The sequence below is a fragment of the Polyodon spathula genome, chromosome 24, assembly GCF_017654505.1.
Source record: "Polyodon spathula isolate WHYD16114869_AA chromosome 24, ASM1765450v1, whole genome shotgun sequence".
NCBI classification, from domain to species: Eukaryota; Metazoa; Chordata; class Actinopteri; order Acipenseriformes; family Polyodontidae; genus Polyodon; species Polyodon spathula.
The window spans coordinates 7,796,000-7,821,000 of record NC_054557.1 but is presented as its reverse complement, the minus strand read 5'-3'; the positions used below and the strand labels follow the sequence as shown (position 1 = coordinate 7,821,000).

Below are 25,001 nucleotides of genomic sequence, written 5' to 3'. Positions count from 1 at the left end.
AAGTGTCTTTAGGGTGGTAGATGAGTGAAAGGCAGCTAGGAAGGTATTCACAGTGTTTATAGAGAAAAACTTCTGAACAGGCAGCTTTTGTTTTGTTGAAGCCACACAGGAAACTGCTTCCTTGTCAATGCTCGGTACAAGAACACTAGGATAACAGGATCAATAAGAATCCATTCAGCACAGCACTAGTGAGTTAAGCAGCTAGAGTTCCTGCTTTGGTATTGATACATCAGATTTTGAAGGGTCTACATTGCATGACTTCTTCTGAAGGAAATGGTTTGCCTGTCAAATACAGCACAGCAGTGTGTCAGAAAACCCAGGGGGTCAGCTGGGTTGGAGACGTGCTTGCCAAAAGTGTTGCTTAAAGTCGTGACGCATTGCAGGGTACAAAATGACAAAGATGCCTACAGCATACCTCTTCCAGCATGCCCTACAGATAATGGTCATTTTATTACCACCTCCAAAAAGTAATGGATTTCGACACTGCTGCTGTATATTGATACACCAAGTACATAAAACATATAAAGTAGCAATACAAATGTGTTTAAATGGGTAATTGTTGCCACAGTCAGTTAGTACTGTGCAGCTGTGCACTTCCAGTGTGTGTGTGTGTGTGTGTGTGTGTGTGTGTGTGTGTGAGAGAGAGAGAAAGAGAGAGAGAGAGAGAGAGAGAGAGAGAGTGAGTTTATCCCTGACAATACCTCAATAAAAATAATAAAATAATAAAAAATCTAATTTAGCAATACAATCTGTATCCATGAAGAATACACTGCGAAATTGTAATTATAATCCTCAAAGAAATAACCAAGACACTTTTGCCTTTTGTTATATTGTCCTCCCAACTAACACAATTCTTTGGTATTGACTCGACATGGTTTCAGACAGGCCGGCCTGCCTGCCTCGCTTGATTTGAGAGGATGTGGGTTGAGCAGCAGGTTTGTTCCTTAATGATTTACTTAAGTCACCTCTCAAGAGGCTGCTGGTGAAGCATGAAAAAGATTTTAAAAGGTATTGACATAGCTTTGAGGGTCACTGGCTTAAAGAATTGGACAACTTTCCAAATTTCCCTGATATTTCCAGATAACTTGAAGGTCAAAAATCGGCACTGTCAAAAATCCTGTAGAGAGCTTTAAATCATTGCCTAGGTGACGTCAGGTAATTCGCGTTTTTTGCATAATTCTGTAGAGTACTTTGTGAGCCTCTATTCTGTTACTGTACAGTTGCTGTTGAACACTGAAAGCTAGCTGTCTGTTAATAGCACATGGAGTGTGCACATGTCTACAGACAGAAGACGCTCTTTGCTCTTGCGTTACTCATTATTACATTTATGTTTTCTGTATTTAGCATTATGCATACTGAGCACGAAATTGCCTTATTGATCCATCGCCCTGCTGCAACCCAGAAGCAGCCGTGCATGCAATAGTCTGTTTACTGTTGAACAATAGCCAACTTTACCAGATGAAATCCCAGCTGTGGACTGAATTGTAGATTACCAATTAGAATAGATTAATCGTGGAGTTTTAACTGGTAACATACAGGACAAAAAACTGGCCATGAAAAATGTGGTAGAATAAATGACTCCACTAAAATAGCAACTTTCGACATTCCCATTTGCAATTATACTTTGACGGAGGGGATGGGACTGTGTGGCACAGTGGGTTAAAATTAAACTCAAATTACAAGTGAAATGAGTTTGTTCATCCCACTTCTCCATCTAGGATTGAGAGAAGGCCAGGACTGAATTGCAGGGATGTTCAGGTTATGATTGAGGTTCGCTCCCCAAGCTGTGAGCTGAAGCTGACATGATACCTGCAGGGATGTACCTCAGCTTTTATAAGCACTTAACATTCACAAGCAACACATTTCTAATAATAATAATCCATCCATTATCATTAACCGCTTAATCCTATACAGGGTCGCGGTGAGCCAGAGCCTAACATGGCAGACACAGGGCGCAAGTCGGGACTACACCCTGGATGGGACACCAGTCCATCGCAGTGCACCACACACACACACTCACAGGGCAATTTAGAGTGAGTAATCAACCTGAACAGCATGTCTTTGAACTGTGGGAGGAAACTGGAGTACCCGGAGAAAACTGATGCGAACACAGGGAGAACATGCAAGCTCCACACAGGCAGACCCTGATCCCGGAAACGAACCCAGGCCTCTGGTGCTGTGAGGCAGCAGCGTTAACCGCCACACAAGAAGAAGAAGAAGAAGAAGAAGAAGAAGAAGAAGAAGAAGAAGAAAGAAGAAGAAGAAGAAGAAGAAGAAGAAGAAGAAGAAGAAGAAGAAGAAGAAGAAGAAGAAGAAGAAGAAGAAGAAGAAGAAGAAGAAGAAGAAGAAGAAGAAGAAGAAGAAGAAGAAGAGAAGAAGGTGGTGGTGGTGGTGGTGGTGTTACAGTACATCATAAGATAACACTTTCCAGTATTTGTAATGTCAAAAAAAAAATTTCTGAAAAGAAAACAACTGACGTAAAAAAAAAAAAAAAAAAGTTTTGATGCTGCAAGAGATCAAACCGATTACAAATCCTGGCATCCACCAAGCTTTTCCACCATCATGCCAAGATGCCTTGGACTCATGCCAGGAGCATGGTTTCGTATTGAGACTGCCAATTAGACCAAAGCAAATCTAGCCAGCCAGCACAGCAAACATCTGGGCAGCTTTATACAGAGCAACACACAGAGGCATTGTAAATCAAGAAAGTCACTCGTGCTTTCAGCCTCCCCGGGTGAGCCTCTGAAGAGCTGTGGAGTTTGTTTCACTGACCTTCTCAAAGAGCCTTCAAGGTTTCATATTTACTTTGCCCTTCTACGCACAAATGTATTTGAATTATTCATGCAGTACAGATCTGCTTCACTCTTTTCCCTTGTTCAAGTATTTACTCATTATCCTAAAGTAGTTAGAAAGATTTACAGAACTATTGTAAAATGTTTATTTACCTTCGTAAGGGGAGCTAGTGTGAGTCTGTCAACCTACCGTTGAACCCACCACTGCTAATATCTCATAAAACATTTAAGCTGGCAACTTCATATTATGAAACTGTGTGGGCAAAACCATTTGCTTTGACCTGTGACCTAAGAAGGCCACTCTATTGGGGTCATGTGATTTTTTGGTTTCTGGATGATAAAAGTTGTATTCTGTGATTTCTCTAGGTCAAGTTTGCAAAGCTGCTGTCACCACAGAGTTAAACCCTAGTATGTCATAAACCACTTGAGGTAACTTCATGTTTTTAGGGTTATTTAAACACTTCGTGACCTCAGAGCTAATATGGCTACTAATATGAAGTTGCACAGAGTTATTGTCCTAATGTTTGTGAGTTAGCTGTAGTCTTTTTTTTTTTTTTTTTTCTTCCTTAACCCCACTGGTCACAAAAGTGACCAAAAAATAAATCCTGGATTTTTCCAGTTCTAAATTTGTTAGAATTGTACTTTTCAATAAATTTGAATATTTTCATATGGTTTGTGGAAATGGCCATGTGTCCACATGCCTTTACTTCCTGGTTGAGCTGTGAAGAAACAGTAAGTAGTAAGTGATTTTTTGTAGAAATGCTTCTATTTTCTTTGTAAACATACTATTTAAAGGGTCTAGCATACAGAGATAGTTTCATAATAAATACATTTAGTCCATGATGTTTATAATGTGTACAAATATCTTAGCAGTCACAATTGTGATAGTGGGATAAAGCAGGGCATACAGTATATCAGACCTTTTTTTTTTTTTTAGATTCACTTTAAGTGAGGTTTTGGATATACTTGATCAAGATAGTCCTGCAGAAGCTGCATGTAATATTGCCATTGTCCCTCAGGCTAAAATAGATACTATAATTAGTGACTGACAGCGATGGCTCCAATTTGGATTATGCTTGTGAAATTGCTCAAATGCTGGAATATTTGGTTTGGAGGATATAGTGAGCAAAGAGACAGAATTAACTGAACTGCCCACCAGCTGCTTCACGTATTCCAGAACATGTGATTTATAAACCAACTGCAGTAGAATGCTTCAAGCAGACCAAACCTAACCCTATGGATGTCTTTTTGATGCTCTATCCGCCATCACTGAGAGACATCACCATCAAAATATCAAATCTCTACTCAACTCAGACCAAAGGCAAGCAATTCAGTCTCCAAATGGATAAGCTCAAATATCTGCACGACACATCTATTACAACTGTGTCCCAATCAAGCATGGATCCAATCAGGAAAAACAATTGTGAAATGTTACTCGTGACAGAGGTTAGGTTCAGGTGTTTAAATCTTGCAACTGTGGAATGACTGCAGTTTAGAAAGGAATATAGGAAATGCATTTCAATTTTAAGAATTTAAATGTTTTGTTGTTTTGGGGTAAATACTGGGTCATCATTATTTTGAATGAAGACAGCAGTACATTTTTACTTTACTTTTACTTTATCTGATCAAGTCCAATATTATTGATATTTCTGAGGTAAGGAATAACATGGAGAAAGCATTAAATGTGTCCTTCAAATTTGACACTGTGCATATAAACACATGCACTCTCAAACTGCTCATTCCCATGTATTTATGTTAAACAGCACCTGTATATTAGCAGCTTGAGATTATTTCCTTCAGTAAATATTAGAGCAGAACTTTTTTTCTGCTTAAAGTCAGTCCTGGACCCTTGGATACCAAGCTATTTTCATCCTTGCCTCTGAGCTTTTTGTTCCTGTTTTAAAGTGTGACAGCTAGTCACTCTACTGTGCCTGGCGAGACAGTGACATGTGAACATGGGTGTGCTAGTGGGAGCTTCTTGTAGGTGCTGCTGTTTACCACTAGAGGGCAGGCTTGTGTAACCCAATGTACATGTGAATGAAGATTGTGGGTTCTCATTTTGGCGCTGAATTCAAACTTGTTTGTGTTGAAATGTTAATATTCTTGTAAAAGCACAAACATTACAAAGATGGTCAAATAAAAATGGTTTTAAAAAAAGACATCTGGGTTTACACCTGATACCTAAAAACATCCAAGAAGAAGGAAAGGAAGATATATTATTTTGTCCCAGAAACCTAAAACAGCACCACTTGAGTTACTAATGAGAAGTATGTCATCTGTGTATTTTCTGCAACACAGTCGAATATTCAAAGTCAGGTCCACCTGTTTTTAACAGTTTAAAACACAGCATTTTGCTCTCTCTCTCTCTCTCTCTCTCTCTCTCTCTCTCTCTCTCTCTCTCTCTCTCTCTCTCTCTCTCTCTCTCTCTCTCAAAACCCAGACAATGGTCCAGACTAATTATATCAGCCTACCTGTGGAGTACCTCTACCGAAAACAAGGTCACATCTGACAGGTTGACTTGCTGGCATTACCATGGATACCATCAAATTCAATCTTTGAGTATCAGCCATCAATGTTTGCATTCAAAAAGACAAATAGTTGGCTGAACCTGTTCGCAGCACACCTCAGCATACCTCTCCAGTATGTTAGCTTACAGCTGACAAAAGGAAAAAAACTTTCAGGATTGAAAAACAGGAATTTGTCCCAACCCTGTATGCATGACTGAATGAAAAATGTATTTTGATAACTATTTAAACAAACAAGTTACCCGTCTCACGTTTCTACAAGCACCACTGTTTACTCTTAGCACAGCACCGCTCATGGTCCCTGCAAACCATTCCCCTGTATCAACATCTTTGTTGTTTGTCAGGCAGCCGCCAAAATAACTTTTGCTGACCTACATGGTGCTTTCCATGCGGGCATGCAATTCCTAATCACAAGGTCCTTGAGGTTCCAAAGGTCGCCGTGACCTGTGCAGTAGTTGTGGTTGGGCTATATCTTCAGAAACCCAATATGATTAAACCTTGCGTGGATATTTGTGCAGTTCTTTATTCCACATACTGTGTATTCTCATACATACTCTTTCATGGTACCGACATTAAGTGTTATTAGTATCCTTTGTGTGTGTGGTTTTTGGGAGGAGTGGTATTTAAGACTGGAATATAAATGTTAATGGAGTGCATTCACAGTAAACAGGTTGTTATTCTATACTGTTATTTTAAAATCTATCGAAAAACTTGCATGCAGCAACGGCAACTATTGCACTGTAGTACAGTTACCAGTTGTCAACGCACAACTTAAATTGGATTGTGAAACCTGCATAGCTGCTGCCTGTCTGTATCTGACAATAAAACTAGGAGGACATACGTGTTAGAAACCGCTTTGAGTAACAGAGAAGGGAAACATGTCTCCTAACTGCTTGGTGAAATATTGCACTTGTGTTTATTTGGTGTGAAAAATGCTCGTACATTTCAGCTTGCAACAGTATGCTCTTGTACCATTGCAGACAAAACAAATGAACACGCATACCTTTATTTTTTTCTGTTCAGACATTACAATGAAGAGGGTACAAACTTCATACGTTTGCTTAGATTTCCCACAAGATTGTTTATGCTTCTCCAGTCAGTCTGCTTTGTCAAGCACTGGTTAGACTAATCAAAGTTGATGAACACTGTATACTTTTCAGGGAACTGAATCTTTAAGCAATGTTAAACCTTTCTTATAAACCCCAGTCTCCCTGACCCTTTCCACGCAGAGACACAGCTTAGCCTAATTAATTACCAGGAAATGTACTTGGCCTGTCTTTAATAGCTGTATACGCAAACCGCACTAAAACGCCACCAATGTACATTTCCAGCTTTCCTGACTACAGGATAAGCAGGCAAGTGCAGAAAGACTCAGAAAGCCAGGTTATAACTGGTTTAAAAGAGCAGTTTACTAATCCAACTGAGGTACAGAGAGTGATCATCTAATCCATTAAGATAGTGAATTATAAAAAACATTTAGAAATCACTCATGAAATGTAGTTCTTGTTGTAGAATATGCAGCTTGTGTTTGCAAATCAGATGACAAGGGCAGATCCCTAGAGCCAGACTGTCGCACCAGCCATATACATTTACATATGTACTGATCTGGGGGCGTGATGTGTGATGTGGTCAGGGCACACAAGATATGTTTACACAGATACAAAAAAAAGATAAAAAATGTATCCTGCAACTCAACTCTTGTTTTGATGATACCCTGTCTTAAAGCTGCAGTTTAACTAAAGGCTTGACACTAAAATGTGGTTTCACTCTAGCCTGTACACCCAGAAACCAGACGTCATTGACTTACCAGTAGTTTTAGTTGCAGGTGCACAAGCTTCCTCCCTCTTTGAAGCTTTCTGGCTGCTCTGTCACTATGTGAAGCAAAACAGATTATTTTCCCCCTTTGTTTACATTTTTAATAGTTTCAAAATGGCCTTGTGAAGCAACAACCCTCATAAAATACTACCAAATATTTAAAACCATGTACGGCAGTATTTGCATTTTTTACATTTCCAACAGGCACCCACTGAAGCAAGAGCAAATGGTACAATAGTTTGTGTGTGTAAACCTGGTAACATGTCAAAAATTTACTGCATATGGTCCTACTAACCCTGGAACTGTCAGGCCTTCCTACAATGAACAGTCGAGAGGAAATCCTTTAAACTAGTGCCTCGGTCTCTTCGGTCTTCCAGAAACTCCTAATAAATGCTCTTCTTCTCTCTAGCGGTCATTCCTCTGACTGACTCTGAGCACAAGCTGCTGCCTCTGCACTTTGCTGTTGATCCTGGGAAGGACTGGGAGTGGGGGAAGGATGACAACGACAACACCAAACTGGCCAAGTAAGTCATCCAGCTAGAAATGGTAGACACAAGACTCAAAATATTGTTTTTCAGTGGCGAAAGTTGGCCAGTATTTGACAAGCCATATAAAAAATAAACATTTTTTTTAAACTGCAAAAGGTCAGTGAAAGATCGGTAGCTTACCTGTAGCTCAGGTGTTCATTAATACAGAGATAGAATAATGTCACTGTCAATCTGCGCACCATATCCAGACTGTTAGTCATATATGTTTTATCTTTAATATCATATTCAATTTTGAAATCTAATACAACATTTGAATGAGAAAGTAGCATGCAACAAACACATTTCTAGCATAATGACCGACCTCCAAACCCCAAGCTGCTAAATTTGCTGTGAAACGTTAACCATTAATCCAGGGAACCCTTTAAAAAAGGAGCAACCCCAATCACACAAATGGCTTGCTTCACAATCTCCTGCCCTGAAGAAAGCCTTTGTTGTGTCACAAATAGCTTGGAATCTTGCTTAAGTGTCAGCAGACAGGCCTTTTGATTTAAAAAAAAAAAATAATTTAAAAAACTTAAATGCCAAGTATTTTCTCATGACAAAGGAGTGTACTCTATCTCTTACAGAATTTGCTCTTCATTAATTTTGATAGAAGTACGTAAATACTAATCAAGCGTTTGCTTAGAACAGGCATAATTAGTCTGCTGTGAATTTAAATGAGGACGGATCACCGAGACACTTGGGTACCTCCAAGCTACTTCCTCATAAGTAGACTTGTCGGTTTCAAAAGACATTATGACATTAAGTTTATTCATGAGGTTTTTGATCTTGAGAACGCCTGGACCCAATGATTCAGTATTGTAATGAAGCTAATAGACCGACATGTTCCATTTAAATAATGAAATCAATAGTGATACAAGATTAAGCCATGTTTACTCATGTTGGGCTTGAATAAGCACACTGTATATACAGGGCTACACAAAAAAAATCTAATCAAGTTATCGCTTGGGTTTTCTGGAAGATATTACATTAGAAATAATGTATGTCCCACTGTACATAATAAGGCTGCAATTCTTTTGTTCCGTTCATTTTTTCATTGTTACAGCCTCATGTGTATGTTGGGTTGTATTTGTTATGCATATAATATGTTGATGAATTTCTCTGGTAATAAGTGTGCATTTTCTTTGATGCAGCATTTTTTCTGTCTGTGTACATATCCAGATGAATACACATCCAGAATTCTTCCTCTACATAAGTCAGAATAACTTAAAATATGGGCCTCATTTGATGTGCTGATTTTGCCGGTTGATTTGCACAGCTGTTCACGAGGCACGGACTCGGTGAAGACGTTTTTTATTTGTTAACTACTGATTCGTCCTATTTTACAAGTCAGCACAAATGACTGATTTTTCACGTTGAAAAAATCTCAGGTTGTGGTGCTAATGGCCATACTGGAGAACTCTTTTCTGTAGATTTCCAACTCCAAACTCCTTGAAGGAATTGAGATTGGTCATCATTGAAGAATGATCACTTGTGTCTCCAGATCCTTTTAGACGCCTAATAATGTCAAAACGGTGCTATTCTGGCCCTATAAAATATCAACAGCGTGTACTTATGTTATTCTTAGGGAGTCAATAGCATACATGCACAGTAAACATCGCTGATTTTAAGTTGTCGCGGCTTTATGATACAGGAAGAGGCTGAGCTTTAGGGCTAAAACGACGTGATTGGAAATTCATTTGAAAAATGTTAGTGGTTATTAATTGAAATTTCTCTTCTTCTCCCCCACCCGTAGTCTTATCCTGTCTTTGGAAGCAAAGCTTAACCTGTTACACAACTACATGAATGTAACATGGATCCGCATTCCATCTGAAACAAGGGTATGTAGCTTGTTTTGTATGTTTTATTTCTCAGATCTGTTGCTTTAAATGACTGAGGGGTAGTGTATAATAGAGAATATCTGCTGACCCAATATTGAGTTATTAACATTTTTCTCTAGCTCTGTCTGACCTGGAGATGTCTAATTGCCTGACATTGAATAAACTTACTTATTCCCTTCAAAACTGCCTTTCAGCTTCGATGGTCCCCTCTATACATATTGCGCCAGCTAAGTTGAAAGGTCACATTGTCACGTGGTTTGAAAGGACTAAGGATGCCTTTCCAGTGCTAGGCAGACAAGCTCAAAATCAAGCTCAAAGCCTATAAAAGACATATTTATAGAGCAATTATATTAACCCAGTATTAGAGAGTCAGAACCACTCACGATGGTTTTGAAGCATAATAAAAAGACAAGTGCTATTGTGAACCTTCTTATGGTGGCAAATCACCTGCTTTCTAACATGGCAAGGTAAAACTTGATGTTGAATCTGGGGAGAATCATGACTAGCACTGTAATCTTATTCCCCTTTCAGGCTCCTCTGGCTCAGCCAGAGTCTCCCACAGCCTCAGCGGGTGAGGACGTCCAGTCGCTGGCTGACTCCATGGACTCCGACCGAGAATCTGTCTGCAGCAACTCCAACGTCAACAATGGCAAGCCCAGCAAAGAGAAGGAGAAGGAGAAACAGAGGAAGGAGAAAGACAAGAACAGGACAGACTCTGTAGCCAACAAACTTGGAAGTCTTAGCAAAACCCTGGGGATCAAGCTGAAGAAGAACATGGGAGGGCTGGGGGGCCTGGTTCATGGAAAAATCAACAAATCCAACATGAGTAACGGCCGGAACGGGGAGAACGGCGAGAAGAACAAGAAGAAGGAATTAAAATCCCGCAAAGGGAGCAAAGAGGAATCCGGGCAGTCCTCCAGCACCTCCCCGTCGGAAAATACTATAAGCCCATCTCCCACCAATAGAGCATCGGGAATGTCTCCTGTGGAGAAGCGCAACAGCTCAGCGAAGCCCCCTGGTGAGAAACAGTCAGACCAATGGAAGTACAGCACCGACGTGAAACTGAGTCTGAACATCCTCAGAGCGGCCATGCAAGGGGAACGAAAGTTCATCTTCGCAGGTCTCCTTCTGACCAGCCATCGACACCAGTTCCATGAGGAGATGATTAGCTTTTACCTAACCAACGCCCAGGAACGATTCAGTGCAGAGCAGGAGCAGAAGAGGAAGGAATCTGAAAAGAAGCCAGTTGTCAATGGGACAGCTGCTAAGAAACCGGAGCAGGAAACGTTCCAGAAAGAAAAGGCAGAAAGCTCACCGCGAGAGGGCTCCTCTCCAGTCTTGCAACAAAGCCATACTTCGCAGCTGGTTTTGAAACTGCAGGATCGGCACAGCCCCACACCAGGCCCTTTCTCCTCGCCTAGCAATGGTGCTAAGAAATCTGGGCCCATCCCAGTGTCTGCCCACTATAGCCATACCCCACCTATCCAGAGGCATAGTGTCATTCATCTTCGAGATGTCAACTTGCAGCCCTCAAACTTCCAGGACAACACATACAAGCCCAAAGTTGGCACCCTAAAGACGTGTGCCACATATCCCCAGCAGAACCGTTCACTGTCTTCTCAGAGCTACAGCCCAGCTCGCTTGTCAGGGATCCGTACAGTGAACACGGTAGAGTCTCTGTCCTACTCTATGCCTGGGGATCACAAGTCCCACACTTACACCAACGGCTTCAATGCCAACGATGTTCGGGACTGTTTGGAATATGCAGACGAGGATTCTCCCCAGGTCTGGTTAAACCATGACAGAACCAAAGGTCGCAGCACAGTGTGCCCACCCTACTTAATCCAACAAAACCGGTGCAAGAAGGAGAACTGTTCCTTTTACGGCCGTTCTGAGACTGACAACTTCTGTTCGTACTGCTACAAAGAGGAGACGAAACATAGAGAAAGGGAAGGCAAGAACCACAAGCTTGGATAGTCCATACTCCAGCACCAGCCCACGTTATCGGCTGGCTGAAGCAGCGTCAACGGGAGTCCTCTTTTGTCCTGAAGCACTGAAGGATAGAATCTTCTCCTCAGCACTTTGTGAATAATCTACAGTAGATCATAACAAATGTCCTACTCTATTAAAAGAACTGTTCTCTTTTTTTTGTGTGTCACTTCTCTCAATATCAAGGGACACTGTCACTTGATATTACACTTTGTGGAGCTGAGAATTCCATTTACAGCTTTGGCCAGGGATTTTTATTTTTCCAAAGTTTAGTTTACAGATACATTTTAGTTCAATAAATCAAAAAGGTTACCCACACTATACCCTGTTGCTGTTGATTGCATAAATATAAATAACTCATGCGAGAAACACACATTGTGTAGCACATAAAAGATAACAAATATCTGAGTAAAGCAAAGATCAGGGACGATGTGCAAAGAGATAAAAAAAAAAAAAAAGGATCAGTAGAAATCACCACGTTGAACTTTTAAAACAAATTATCAGAGGAAGACGGATGTTTAACTCATTAGAAATTCAATTTAAACTCCAGAAAAATACAAGCGTCTGGAAGTAATTTCTTACAGCAATAAAGGCATTGGTGTAAATGTATGTATTTTATAATGCCACCATAAGGCTTCTCCCTATGGTTTTGTACAGGGGAAGAAAAAAAAAGCCATAGAAACTCAGTTTGGTTTAAGCAATACAGCAGACTGCAGACCTAAGCAATGTCTGTAACCTGACAAGATGTCTGGCAGCCAAAATCTAAAAAATAAAGTCAACACAGGTTTTTAAATCCTTTATTTAAACTGATTGCTATATCCTGCTGCTTTACATTGCTCAGTGACAATTCTAATTAAAAAATGTTCATGTTTAGATTAAAAAGACCCATGGCAAACATATTAAAAAGACCACTTATTTTTTCCTCTCACTGCTACGCTTGTGTTAGATATAAAAAGCAGTTGCTGCTAACATGCACAAATTCCTGTAGAACACACATGTGCCAAAAACAATTACAACAATGGATTTTGTCCATTTGAAAAGTATAGATTTGCAGTTGTTCTCAGGTATAGTATAGTGAAATAAAATGCTCCCCAGAGCTTTTTGCTTGCTGATTTCAGTTCTACATTAAAGGAAATAGTGTTCATGACACATTATGCACAGGCAAAGACACACAGGAGTGCAGCTGGATGATCAAAACAACCAACTAGAAAATGTTGATGAGAAGAAGCAACCTACATTAAAGGCATCACCCAAGTTAAGCTACACTGAAAATATGTATTTAATGTTATAACATTGTTATGCAGGCTTCAGTGTACATGGTTGGTGTGCCCAACAAAAACAGTTCCTTTGATTAGCTTGTAAAGTTTAATGCACTGCCCGGCTGAATTAATAGTCTGCAGCCACCAGATTTTGACAGAATAATACGGCTATAGCTTAATAAAGGTAACAGATAAGACTACTGATCACACTGACCACACTGATCTTCACACTCGAACATTAAGGCTGTTTCATACTTAATTCTTGCGACTGTACAGTTGTGCAATGCAACCAGCTATAATTCAACCCTGGCGATCACTGTCTCTCGGGCGAGCAGAGACAGGTCACATGATTAGCAAGACGAGTAATCTCCCTTAGCTACGGTTACATGATCATGGTGTGAACTAGCTTGAATTGGATGCATCCTTGAGGTTTTGACATTACAGAGTTAGAAATATTAATAGCTGAAATTGCTTGCTTAAATATTTTTGTCGATGGAACTCAACGCCTGACTTCTGTCAAAACTGACATGCTGCACTGCGCGGTGGCTGTATGACTAAAGGGGAAGAATTTGATCCACCTGTATTCCATGAGGATAAACCTCAGCTAGATTTTCTGGGATATCTACGTAGGGGTTCATTTGTGCCGTATTGCATCAGATCCCAGATCTGGTACCTTTTTTTCTGACAGGCGAGAACTGTACACTTTGGAAATTGTGAACCGACAAAAACCTAGCGCTTGTTGCTCCTGTTCACATGATTAGTCAGCCCGCTGCTGGTATTGTTCAAACCTGCAGATTATATTAAAACATGGCTTGGCAAAGGTTGACCTGCAGCTACCAACACCAACAGTAAGGCTGATACAATCCAGGAGGATACCCAGTGTTGTAAAATCAAATTGACCTCTGAATAGTGAGCAGGCAGGTGCTCCGGTCAAGCTCTGGTCCATGCATTAAAGATACTTCAGGTGATCCTGTATAGGAAACCAACTCAAGTGCTGCTACAGTCTCATTCACAACAGACATCAAAATATACTGACGATTTTTCAGTCAAAGTTAATTTCACTATTTAGTGTAGTAGCACACAGGTACAGTTTATTGAAGTGTTCCAAGTTGATGCATTGTGTTTGGCTGCACTTGAATGTATTGGTATGCAAAATGCTATAGTGTAATGTACTGTATGCTCTCCCTGACCATGACTGTAACAGTTTTTTCAGCTCAAATTCTATTTGTACTCATTCTGCAGTTACCTTCCTCTTTGTATGTAAGTTTCATGGACTCTCACCATTAGAAATGTAAAATATTGTTTTATATTAATTTGAGAATTGCACACTACCTTAAATTATTCATTTGCACATTAGATGCTGATGTAAATAATGAAAAAAAGAATAGTTTATTGTTTAAAAAAAAAAAAAAAACAGGTGTTTGTGTGTTTTGTTTGTGGACTAGAGAATGTGATGTGTTGGGAATTTACAAGCCAAGGTTAAATTGTAATATAGAAATTATTTTTATATTATTTTCACAAAATGCCGCAAAGCAATGTTTTGCGCTTTTTATTATGGACACAGTTGTCACTTTGGTAGGTTGTTTTACTGCAGAACTGTTAGAAGAAAATAACCTTGAAAAAAAATGAAAAAAATAAGAGCTTTGTAAAGAAGTGTTTTAGGTTATGAATATTTAGCTTTTGGTAGATTGAGACATGTGTAATAATTCATATACATGAAGTTGCTTTATTTGTATTGTTTATTCTCTATGTATTACTTTATACTTATGTTTTGGACAAACTGCCATTATATACATACAGGGTTGGGCATGAAATTTGTTTTTTATTTTCTTTCTTTTATTTATTTATTTTTAAACACCTTATTATATGCAGTTAATAAAATTGGCACGACTTGTCTGGTCACATGTAAATAACCATGGGAGAAGTGTATACAAAATTAATAAATGCAGACTAGCATTTTCTACTACATTTACAGTGCTACAGTGTGACATGGTAGCTGAATACACACTACTAACAATCCTTTGTTCAAAATCTGAACAGAGTGACCAAATCCAGATCTGACAGCTATGCAGGTCTTGTGTAAAATAAAAATACCTCTGAACTCTTTCAAATTGATCCTAGTGTCACATACTGTGGTTCTGGGTCTTCCACTTGTAATAGGAGACACTTAGCAGGTTAGCAGTAACCAACTAGCATCATATTGCACTATGCTTGTGTATAGTATTAGCTTTGCAAGGGATAACAGATAATCGGTGACAAGTGACCAATGTAGACTATTAGAAGTGCATTCTGCATTGTGCTGAACCCACACGATACAGCCCTCTGTTTAAGAGCAACGCACTGCAACAGGACTTCTGCTTTTGCACCTCTGCAGAACCCTTCACTTGCTATTCAATCATACCTTACAAAGGCTTTTGCTAAGGGGAACAGGGAGCCTAGCCCTACGTATTTGCTATTCATCCCCTATATTAAAAGCTATTGTTCCCTGCCAAAGACTTCAGTAGGTGAAGTGGTGCGCAGGACTAACGTAAGAAATCCGCTCTGAAAAATAAAAACACTTACTCTGCACAATTGCCAGTCACTACACAATTGCAAATTTAAATAGTTTATACCAATCTTGTCAAGAACAACAACAACAAAAGCCTGTTTAGTTAATATTATACTGCCATGTTTGTCAGATAAAACCTTACAAAAGGAGACAAAAATAAAGAAATAAAATCTTCCCCTTGTAAAGCCTTCAGTTTGTGTTGTGGAATTTGTTTGACTCCTCAGTAAGGCCATGTGTGTAAAAGGTTAAATTAATGCAGCATTTCCATCTGTACCATGGAACCAGGTCTGTCTCATCTGATCATGTTCCCATTTCAGGCTGGGGCTGCTGCCGGTTACCTCTGCATTATACAATCTGATCTGCAACGGAGATCACCCGACAGTCAAAGATCACCTTTGTGTCGTGTTTTTGTATAACTGCTGATTAGAAATAATTTTGCCAACCTCTTATATTTCCCTGACAGTATATTATATTCACAGCCTCCGTGTTCTGCCCAGATTTAAAACCCGCCTCTTGTGTCCTTCACATTGGTCACTCATTAGGTAACTTCTACCATCAGCTCAAGTGTGAGAGATTAAGTTCTGCTTGCCTCCAGGCCTGGGACTGATGGAGTCCCAAGTAAAATAGATGTGATCTTGATCTGCTGCTGATGGAAATGAATAAGTTCCCAGTGGCAGATGGAAATCTGGTATACTGTAAGTTAAATCGCCATCTGCTCTGAATCTGAACAGTTTTTATGTTACAGATTAGAATCGCTGGCTTCCAAAGTTTAAAAACATTTTGTCCTTATATATGACATGACTAAGTCTTGCTGTTAATAATCAATACCATCTACTGTGCTGAGCTGCTTATTGACTACCAGATTAACTCGTTGCACTTCGGGAATTTATTTTGAAAAGTATGCATTAAGGACTCAAGGTTACTGTCCTAGTCACTCCCTTAAAATGATAACCTGTAAAATGTCTGGCAACAGATTTACTCTATCCACACTATGTAAATAATGAAAGATTAAAAAAAAAAACATGTTTACCATTCCCTGCTTTCACAATTCTGTTTTCAAAGTGTTTGTAGCTAAAAAAAAAAAAAAAAAAAGAAAAAAAGAAATCCTGCATGTTCTGCACTTTCATCCTCCATATAGGTCTCAAAAGTGCAGCTTTGAAAGAAATGTACAGTATAATATCTACAGCCGCACTAGAACATTCTCAGTTTGCTTGCCTTGTCTTCCAGAAAATCTGTTACACTTGCACTGTCTAGATCATTTCACCTAAACAGCGTCTTCGAGGTCAAGCCTCTTACAAGCTGCAAAGCATGTCAGTCATTAGGGGAAAGAACGCCTTGAAGGGGCGGGACAATGACCCTTTCCTGGTAGGTGAATTGACCAGGAACGTGCAGGACTAAATCTAAAATCAAAGCCAAGAGGAATTTATTTGACCTTGTATAGTACCATGTTTTAAAATGAAATTACAGGTTTGCTAAAAAAATATATAATTTCTTTCAAAACTACACGTTTGAGTCTTTAATGGAGAACACCCCTTTTCAAACCACAAACAAAGAGTTTCCATTGCAAATTTAAGACTGGAAATACTGAAATACAAACATCCAGGTGCAACCAGTAGAGACTGCACTGTGCCAGATAGATACTGCAACTACAAGCCATCCTGCTGTTGTGGAAACATTTCCACAATGGTCACTTAACCTTGCCAGTATTTGTGAAAAATCAAAACCTGATTCTGCTGAAAAGTAACCGATTGAAGTGACCTTGTTATAGCTGGAACCTCCTGTATAGATTAGACTTGATTTATATTACAGACAATGGAGTCTATTTATTGATCTAAAACACTGGCAGAGCTAAAAACCACCACGGTTTAATATGAAACCTTGCAATTTACTTGCAAAAATCTTAATGATTTAAATGACAGCAGTATTTAGATCAATTGAACAGACCTTTAGTCTACTCTAAGTAAAAGGTAGTGGATCTAAATGCTGAAATTGAAAATAGGGCCCTGTCTGTGGATATTTTAATAAACCTTAGTGCACAACATGGTCTGTTCTCTCTCCCCAATTTAGAATGTCCAATTACATACCCACACCACAGCAATCTGCACAACAGCTCAGGGCAACTGGAGGTCAATTGGCGTCCTCCAATCCCACGATCAAGCCAATCACCTCTTTACACCCAACGGATGTCGACGAGCTTTCAGCTCGATATTGAGGAATACTGAAAATGTGCTCACAATTTTATATCCCTTTTGCGTGATTTATGCAGACATAGCAGATTGGTATAACACAATATGTACTTATAAAGTTAAATTATGGATTATGAATGCTGTAGTTTACAGTGCAATTTAAGAAAATGACTGCACTGCTGTGTGCTATTAAACTGTTCTTGGGAAATGAATATAGAGATGTAGCGCCATAAATGCAGTCGTGTACAGGATTATCTTATTGCCTTGGTAATGCATTATATTTTTAATAGCTGCCAGACCAGGAACAGAGAGACTTTAGTAACAATGTGGTTAACAAAACAGAGTACAGTCAGTGACAATAAGCAGTAGGTTCTAGAAGCCTAGAGTTGCTCTGTATCTTAAATACACTGCAGATGTATTTTTTCTATATACTGTGCTGTATAAATAGGTATTTTATACTTTGTAAACGCTCCCATTGTTTGTCTTTCCTTATGGTGCAGGTTTAGAGGCTAGATGGGTGCCAAATGTAATAATACTCATTTTGGGAGATCTGGGCCTCCCTTGCGTATATGAAATTGAAAGCTTTTTCTTGGGGACAAATCAGCATCAGTCTTTTGTAAATAAATGTGTTCCAGTAATTTATGCTCAAGGAGGAAGTGCAGGGAATAACATGTTCTGCCAGATTAGGGGAGTATGCTTTTAACTTTTACTCAGAGACTAACCAAACCATCAGATAGCCTCAATAGTTGTGTAACAGGAGAGGCAGATAGATTTTCACTGCGATGCCAAAAAAAAACTTCTCAACAGGTGCTGGGAAAGCCTCCGCCCAGAAAGGTGTAACCTTTCAGACGTTGCACTTGAGGAGCTCATGATGTATTGTTGTAACAGCAAGTCGAATTGTTGGGATACATTTACACTGTAATTGTTCAATTGCATGCGTTTGACAAGTTGTATAAATAATTGCTCAATAAAGCAGATGTCATAAAAGGAACTGTAATTGATTACAAGGGAATGGAAATTGGAACTGGGAATTGATTTTGGGAAAAAAGGGGTGCCCCCCCCCCCCCCCCCCACACCCTGACCAGCAGCATGGCTGTTATTTGAATATGCAGCAAGGATTGGATGATCAGCTAAAGATGTCTCAGTTTTGTTCTGGAGGGTTACAGCTCATTCACAGCTGGTTAATGATCCAGAACATATGAACCATACAAATCAGCTTACCAGATACAGTAAGACAGTTTTCAACATTACACTAAACAACAATGTTTTAACATCACTTAATTTCAGATGCATTATTACTAATTTAAACACAATTTACTCTACAAAACATTATGGTCAGTGTCTTCTAGTCCCATGGCTACTGTACATAACCCTGTTCATTTGTTCAGTGTTATTCTGTGCTGAAGTTATTTATTTAAATAACCCACAACATCCTGTAACTAAACAGAGCAAATACCGTCTTATGAGAGTGTATTCTGGACTGCAGACATAGGAAACTGTCTGTGCTGTTTTGGTTACTTGTTAAACAAGGGTGTGGTACAAGGAAAAGCTCTTTTTATTGTCATAAATAAAAAAGGGACAAGTGCTGCTCTATAATTGCAAGTTCACAAAACAGTGACTTTGATTTGCTTAACAGCTTTACTTACAGCATTACAATCCTTACACCACTCTGCAACCTCCAATATAAAGCGAGGCAGGGTAGCACTTGTTTTGAATCAGGGTTCAGATTTTTGTTTTGGCCCAAGTCAGCTTTCCTAATCTCATTCCAAAGTTTCGAAGGTAATACTTTCTTATAAATGATGGAATGTTAGGTGCTTTTTATTATGGAGGCTGAAGGTTTGGTTCTTATACAGTCACCGACAAAACTATTAAGTATTGGTACATTTACATTAAAAGTCTGTAAAAATGTAATAGAACTAATTAAAAAAAATATGAATTGATTGAAATCCATTACACAGTAACTAAGCTGCATTATAAAGTCAATAGCCAGAAAAACATGATTTCCAACTCTGTTGAAGAACATTTTGGCAACAAAGCAAATGATGGTCAAGACAAAGTAGCTGGATCCAAGTTTAAGAAAAGCACTCATAGCAGATTACAACAAAGGAACTCGTTACAGAAGAGAAATACCAAAATCCACAACTCAGAACAATAATCAATTAGTACCACAACAAATTTAACTGAAATGCTTGAAAGAAGTGTGCGTCCAAAGAAAATTACAGGTAAGCATGTAGTAGAATTATGTGAGCAGCTAAAACAAACGGCAACATTGACAGCCAAGGACTTAAATAAAGATTTAGAAGTTAGGCATAATGGTGTACAAAGGCACCTGAGCACAAAATATGCACATAGACCTCACCTCAAACCACTTTTATAAGAAAAGTAAAACAAACCATCCAAAATTTGACAAAAAATATGAATATGAAAATATGAACAGGAATCTGAAGGATTTTGCAAAATTCTCTGGTCCAATGAGACAAATTGAAATGCTTCCCAAAATGGGACCTCAGTGTTTGGAGAAAAAGAAGGGGAAGGTTTCAATAAAGAAAATGTACCTACCGTTAAACATGGAGGTGGTTTCACAAGTGACATTCATGTGATTGAAGATTGACTAAATGCAGCCATGTATCAAAGCACTCTGCAAAGTACAACAATACCAATTGTTCGTAGGCTGATTGGTAGACAGTTTATCTTCCAACACGACAATGACCCAAAAGCATACAGCCAAGTCAATTCGGGAATTCTGGAAGAAAAAATGAAAGTTCTGGAATGGCCTTCACAACCACTAGTACTCCATTCAATATACATGCTTTGGACTGATCTGAAAAAATCTGTAGTTAAGCATTGTGTATCCAATCTGTTTGATCTGAAGGAAATATGCATGAGATTTTTTCACCAACAAGATGTAACGTACTAGTAATTTGATTGATGTGACTATTGGGTTATCAGCAGCTTACTGAAATGGTAATTTCAATGGAAGGGATGGGCATGTGAAAACTAGAAATCAAAAGCAATGTGTGTAATGCAACTGTGAAGGAATATTGTATTGGTTTGCAATGCGTGTAATGCGACTGTGAAGGAATAGTGTATTGGTTTGCAATGTGTGTAATGTGACGGTGAAGGAATAGTGTATTGGTTTGCAATGCGTGTAATGCGACTGTGAAGGAATAGTTTATTGGTTTGCAATGTGTGTAATGCGACTGTGAAGGAATAGTGTATTGGTTTGCAATGCGTGTAATGCGACTGTGAAGGAATATTGTATTGGTTTGCAATGTGTGTAATGCGACTGTGAAGGAATAGTTTATTGGTTTGCAATGTGTGTAATGCGACTGTGAAGGAATAGTTTATTGGTTTGCAATGTGTGTAATGCGACTGTGAAGGAATAGTTTATTGGTTTGGTTTGCAATGTGTGTAATGTGACTGTGAAGGAATAGTTTATTGGTTTGGTTTGCAATGTGTGTAATGTGACTGTGAAGGAATAGTTTATTGGTTTGCAATGTGTGTAATGCGACTGTGAAGGAATAGTTTATTGGTTTGGTTTGCAATGTGTGTAATGTGACTGTAAAGGAATAGTTTATTGGTTTGCAATGTGTGTAATGTGACTGTGAAGGGATAGCTTACTGGTTTGGTTTGCTAGCATTTGGGGCTTTGAAGGTTACTGGTTTAATGTTTGTTTATAATGTTTGAACTCATGCGAGTGATACATGGGGAGTTGTATAAAATTGAACTTCACCGTCCCAGAAACAATTTATACCAGGCAGGATAGTTATCAGTAGAAATATGTGTGAGTATCTAACCAAGCTAACAAGCTACTGAACAGCCCAATTCCCAGAATGAAGGTTGGCAGCTCTTGCTTTAAAAACAATTTTCAGAACAGTATTAAATAAGAGTTTACATACCACATTCCAGCTAAAGTGAACCAATTTAGGGTTAATCGACTTTTTATGTCATAGGTCTATTAAAATCACTTTTTGTTGGAAAATACTATCCCCCTAAAACAATGTCATGAAAATTGATCATTTTTCCTCTTTCAGAGTTCACACCATGTGTGACATGAGTTAATACAGCTCTTCTTTTGAATGTACAGGACACTTGCCCTGGCATTATTTTCTTAATCACAGGTAGTTTATGTATCATCAACCACAAATGGGGGAAAACACCTTACTAGAATTGGATCTACTTGAGCTGGAATGAGTCAAAGAATATAACATTTCCTATTGTACCCTGTCTTACAACAACAGAGGAACTAAGAACCAGTTCTGTGTAGAAGTTAAAAAACTAATACTGTTATACTTTTGCACTTTAGTCTACAAACAGAACTGGAAATCTGAGGCAAAGTGAGAAACTGTCTCTCAGATAAATTTGTTATCAGACACATAACAAAATGTGGAAAAAAATTATACCACACCTTAACACGAATAATAAAGCACAGTTTCATCAGTTGTTCTCCTGCCATGGGAAATTAAAGTTAGGCTTTAAACCACCCTATTAAAATGACTGGACTGTCAATAAGAAAAGAACAGCTCTGGAAACCCTGAAACTGAGATAATAGGATTGCGTATTCACATTTAAAACAATTGAGATTAAAACATTTTCCTTTCCATCAGCTCTGTTCTTTTTGCCTTTATAAAATCAAGCAACAAACTAAGAGGTTGATTTGATCAACTGAGATAAGTCACAGTTGGATTGTAAAGCATTTTACAGCACTGGGAACAAACCTGGACATCTATGGTAATTAGAGCCTTTTACTGCCCCGCAGAATCACCCTGTAAAAACCACCTGATTGATTCAATCTCGGAGGATTCTGTGGTGCTGTAAAGTGCTCTAAAAAAGCCAGCTGTGGTTTATCAGGGTATGCAAAATCCCTGAACAGGATTTACAAACAGAAATAGAGACCCGAATTGAATGCTTTCATTTTTTAATTTTTTTTTTAAAGACTGAATTGAAAACCAAAACACACAACCCTTCCCATTTAAAAAGCACAAATGTGTTTCAATGACACATGGACATATAACACAATTGCCAGCCATCCAACTAATATACTAACCTTAAAAGAAGGGTTAATAAGGGAAAGTGGACCATCCAGGACAATGTTTCCTATTGACGTAGTGTAGTTTCAGAACTAACAACATTAAGATTTTATGCAAATAAATTGTAATGTGAATTTGTGAAAAAATATAAGATGAAAGCAACCTTTGAGCCATTATATAATTGCAAGACTGTTGAAACCAATCCAGGTGAGCTCTCTAAGAAAATGTATTTTCAAAATTTCTAGTTTTTTCTTTTTATCGAATTTGTTGTGCACTTCATTCCAGCTAAAAATACGGGCCGCTGTCTAAAATGTGCACTATTTACAACGCAATACAAATACAAATAATACTCTGAAATCCAATGTAGTTAAAACTCAGTTTTGCCACTTGAATCTATCTCTGAATTCCACCCCCCCCACCCCCACCCCATTAAAATCTAGTCTTTCATGTCATTTTAGTGACAGCTGTTCTTGCTCTATAGTAGTCTACCTGATTAAAAAAAGAAAGGTAACACAATAGGAGGTGGTGAGGTTGCTAATACATATTCATGTTTTTGTACTGCATGAATCAATATTAGCCATAAAAAAACACTTGCATTAAAAAGTAGATTATGTAATGGCAAACTGAAATTTAGCCTCAGAGTAAACATGCGGGTGAAATCACTTTGTAGCAGAAATCTCTATGTATGGGTTAAATGCAGATTAGGCTGTTGGTACATTTATCACAGCTTTTTCACATAAATGGTCTACTGGCAAGAAAGAAATGTGGGTTGAATGATTCATTTATATTTTATAAGGCATGAAAGAACAATGATTTTTAAATGACGTTTCACTTATTTTTTAAGCTGTCCCTTACCTTTTATATTGTTTGCAATCATAGTTCTGGAGTTCCTGGAATGCTGATTTTTTATGTGACCTGGGATAGCAGTTCTTTAAACTGTTTTAATATTTTTCATAAGAACTTCTGATACCAAAAATCAATGTGGGCATATTTTCAAAGCCTTCACCTCGGTCAGCATTTTAATCCTACGTTTTGAAAGGAGAAAAATCCACATTATTGAACCCTATTCGCAAAGCTTTCAATTACTTAAAGATGCCAACAACAATGGTCTAGAACAGCTTCCAGAAATATTCCAGAAAAAAATGTGTATTTCAAACAACTCACAAGTTAAAGCTTTGTGTTTAAAAACAAAAAACAAACAGTTTTCAGAGTCCTTGAATCAACACTCTGGCCCTGATGGATGCAAGAAATACAACATTTAAGGAATGTATAACATATAACATGGTGTAGTAAGCAAGGCTGGGGTCAATTCCTTTTTAAAATCAATTCCCAATCTCCAATTCCCATTTCCTTTTAATAAATTCCAACACACCATTGATACAAATTGCAATTAAAAGCATTCAGTTGAAATGAGATTCTCACAATGGCAACACATTTCTTAAATCGAAGTCACTCTTAGTCAATTAAATTGGATAAATGAAAGCAGTTGAACAATCACAACAAAAATGAGGTCTCTAAAATATGAATTCCAATTCTAGTTCCCTCAATGGAATGTGAATTGATTTTAAAAAGGGATTGACCCCATCCTGGTTCTAGCTGTACAGGTTAATGGTGTACCATCTAAATCAGTGGATGCCAAAGATGGCCCATCCAGTCCTGGTCTTTGTTCCAACCCTGGTCCAAACACTAAAGTAGTTCATTATCTCATTGTATCTGTTAAAAGTGGAAAGGAATGGCCCTCCAAACGTAAAGAGATGATATGTTTAAGGCCCCAGGGATTCTTTAAACATCTGCATTTTAAAAGCATCCAGGATCTAATGACTGAAAGTGATTTACAAAAGGGAACTAAACAGAAAATACTTCAAACCATGCCACGATTTATTTGCTGCAGTGTTCCATTTATTTTACATTGCTGTACTTGAACACATTAGATACAGCGATGAGGACCATATACAGATGCCAGCTTATTTGTTTTCAGTATGTAGTCATAGTGGAAAAAGCCAAGAGTTGATTATTTACAAACCTTGTGGAGCAGTTAAAATCATTAGACCCAACAAGTCTACCCTTACTACCCTTGTGCTGCTCTCTTTGCGTGCTCCTTTTAATCTCTCTTTATCAATACATGCATCTAACTAATGGCCAGCCATACTCTCTACTTCAATGGCCTTCCTAAGTAAATTGTTCCATATGCTTATTTTCACTTGTGTGTAACAGTTCAGCCTAAATTCCCCACTGACTCCCAATTATCAGATTTTTGTAAAAAAAAAAAAAATTGTCCCATACCATATATCATTCTCTCAAGTCTCTTCTTTTCTAAGGGGAAAAATTACCTTATATTTTCTATTAAAAAAACTTTCTTTCCCCCCATTATGCATGTCTTTAATCATTCATGCCATCATTTGGTATAATAGTCACCAGCATTTTTTACCTACTGTAGGAGTCCAGTATATAATTAACAACAGTAGTGTACATCAGCTGTCTCCAGGTTT

At 38.4% G+C, this 25,001-nt stretch overlaps 1 protein-coding gene across 1 annotated transcript in view; it reads left to right on the top strand.

The window, feature by feature from the left end:
* otud7a (OTU deubiquitinase 7A) overlaps positions 1-15,831 on the top strand; it is a 114,088-nt gene extending 98,257 nt beyond the window's left edge. Inside the window, exons 12-14 of the mRNA XM_041226697.1 lie at positions 7,542-7,656; positions 9,416-9,500; positions 10,032-15,831. Coding sequence (XP_041082631.1) covers positions 7,542-7,656; positions 9,416-9,500; positions 10,032-11,477 — 1,646 coding nt within the window. The 3' untranslated portion in view covers positions 11,478-15,831. The remainder of the gene's footprint in view (positions 1-7,541; positions 7,657-9,415; positions 9,501-10,031) is intronic.
* The last annotated feature ends 9,170 nt before the right edge of the window (positions 15,832-25,001 follow it).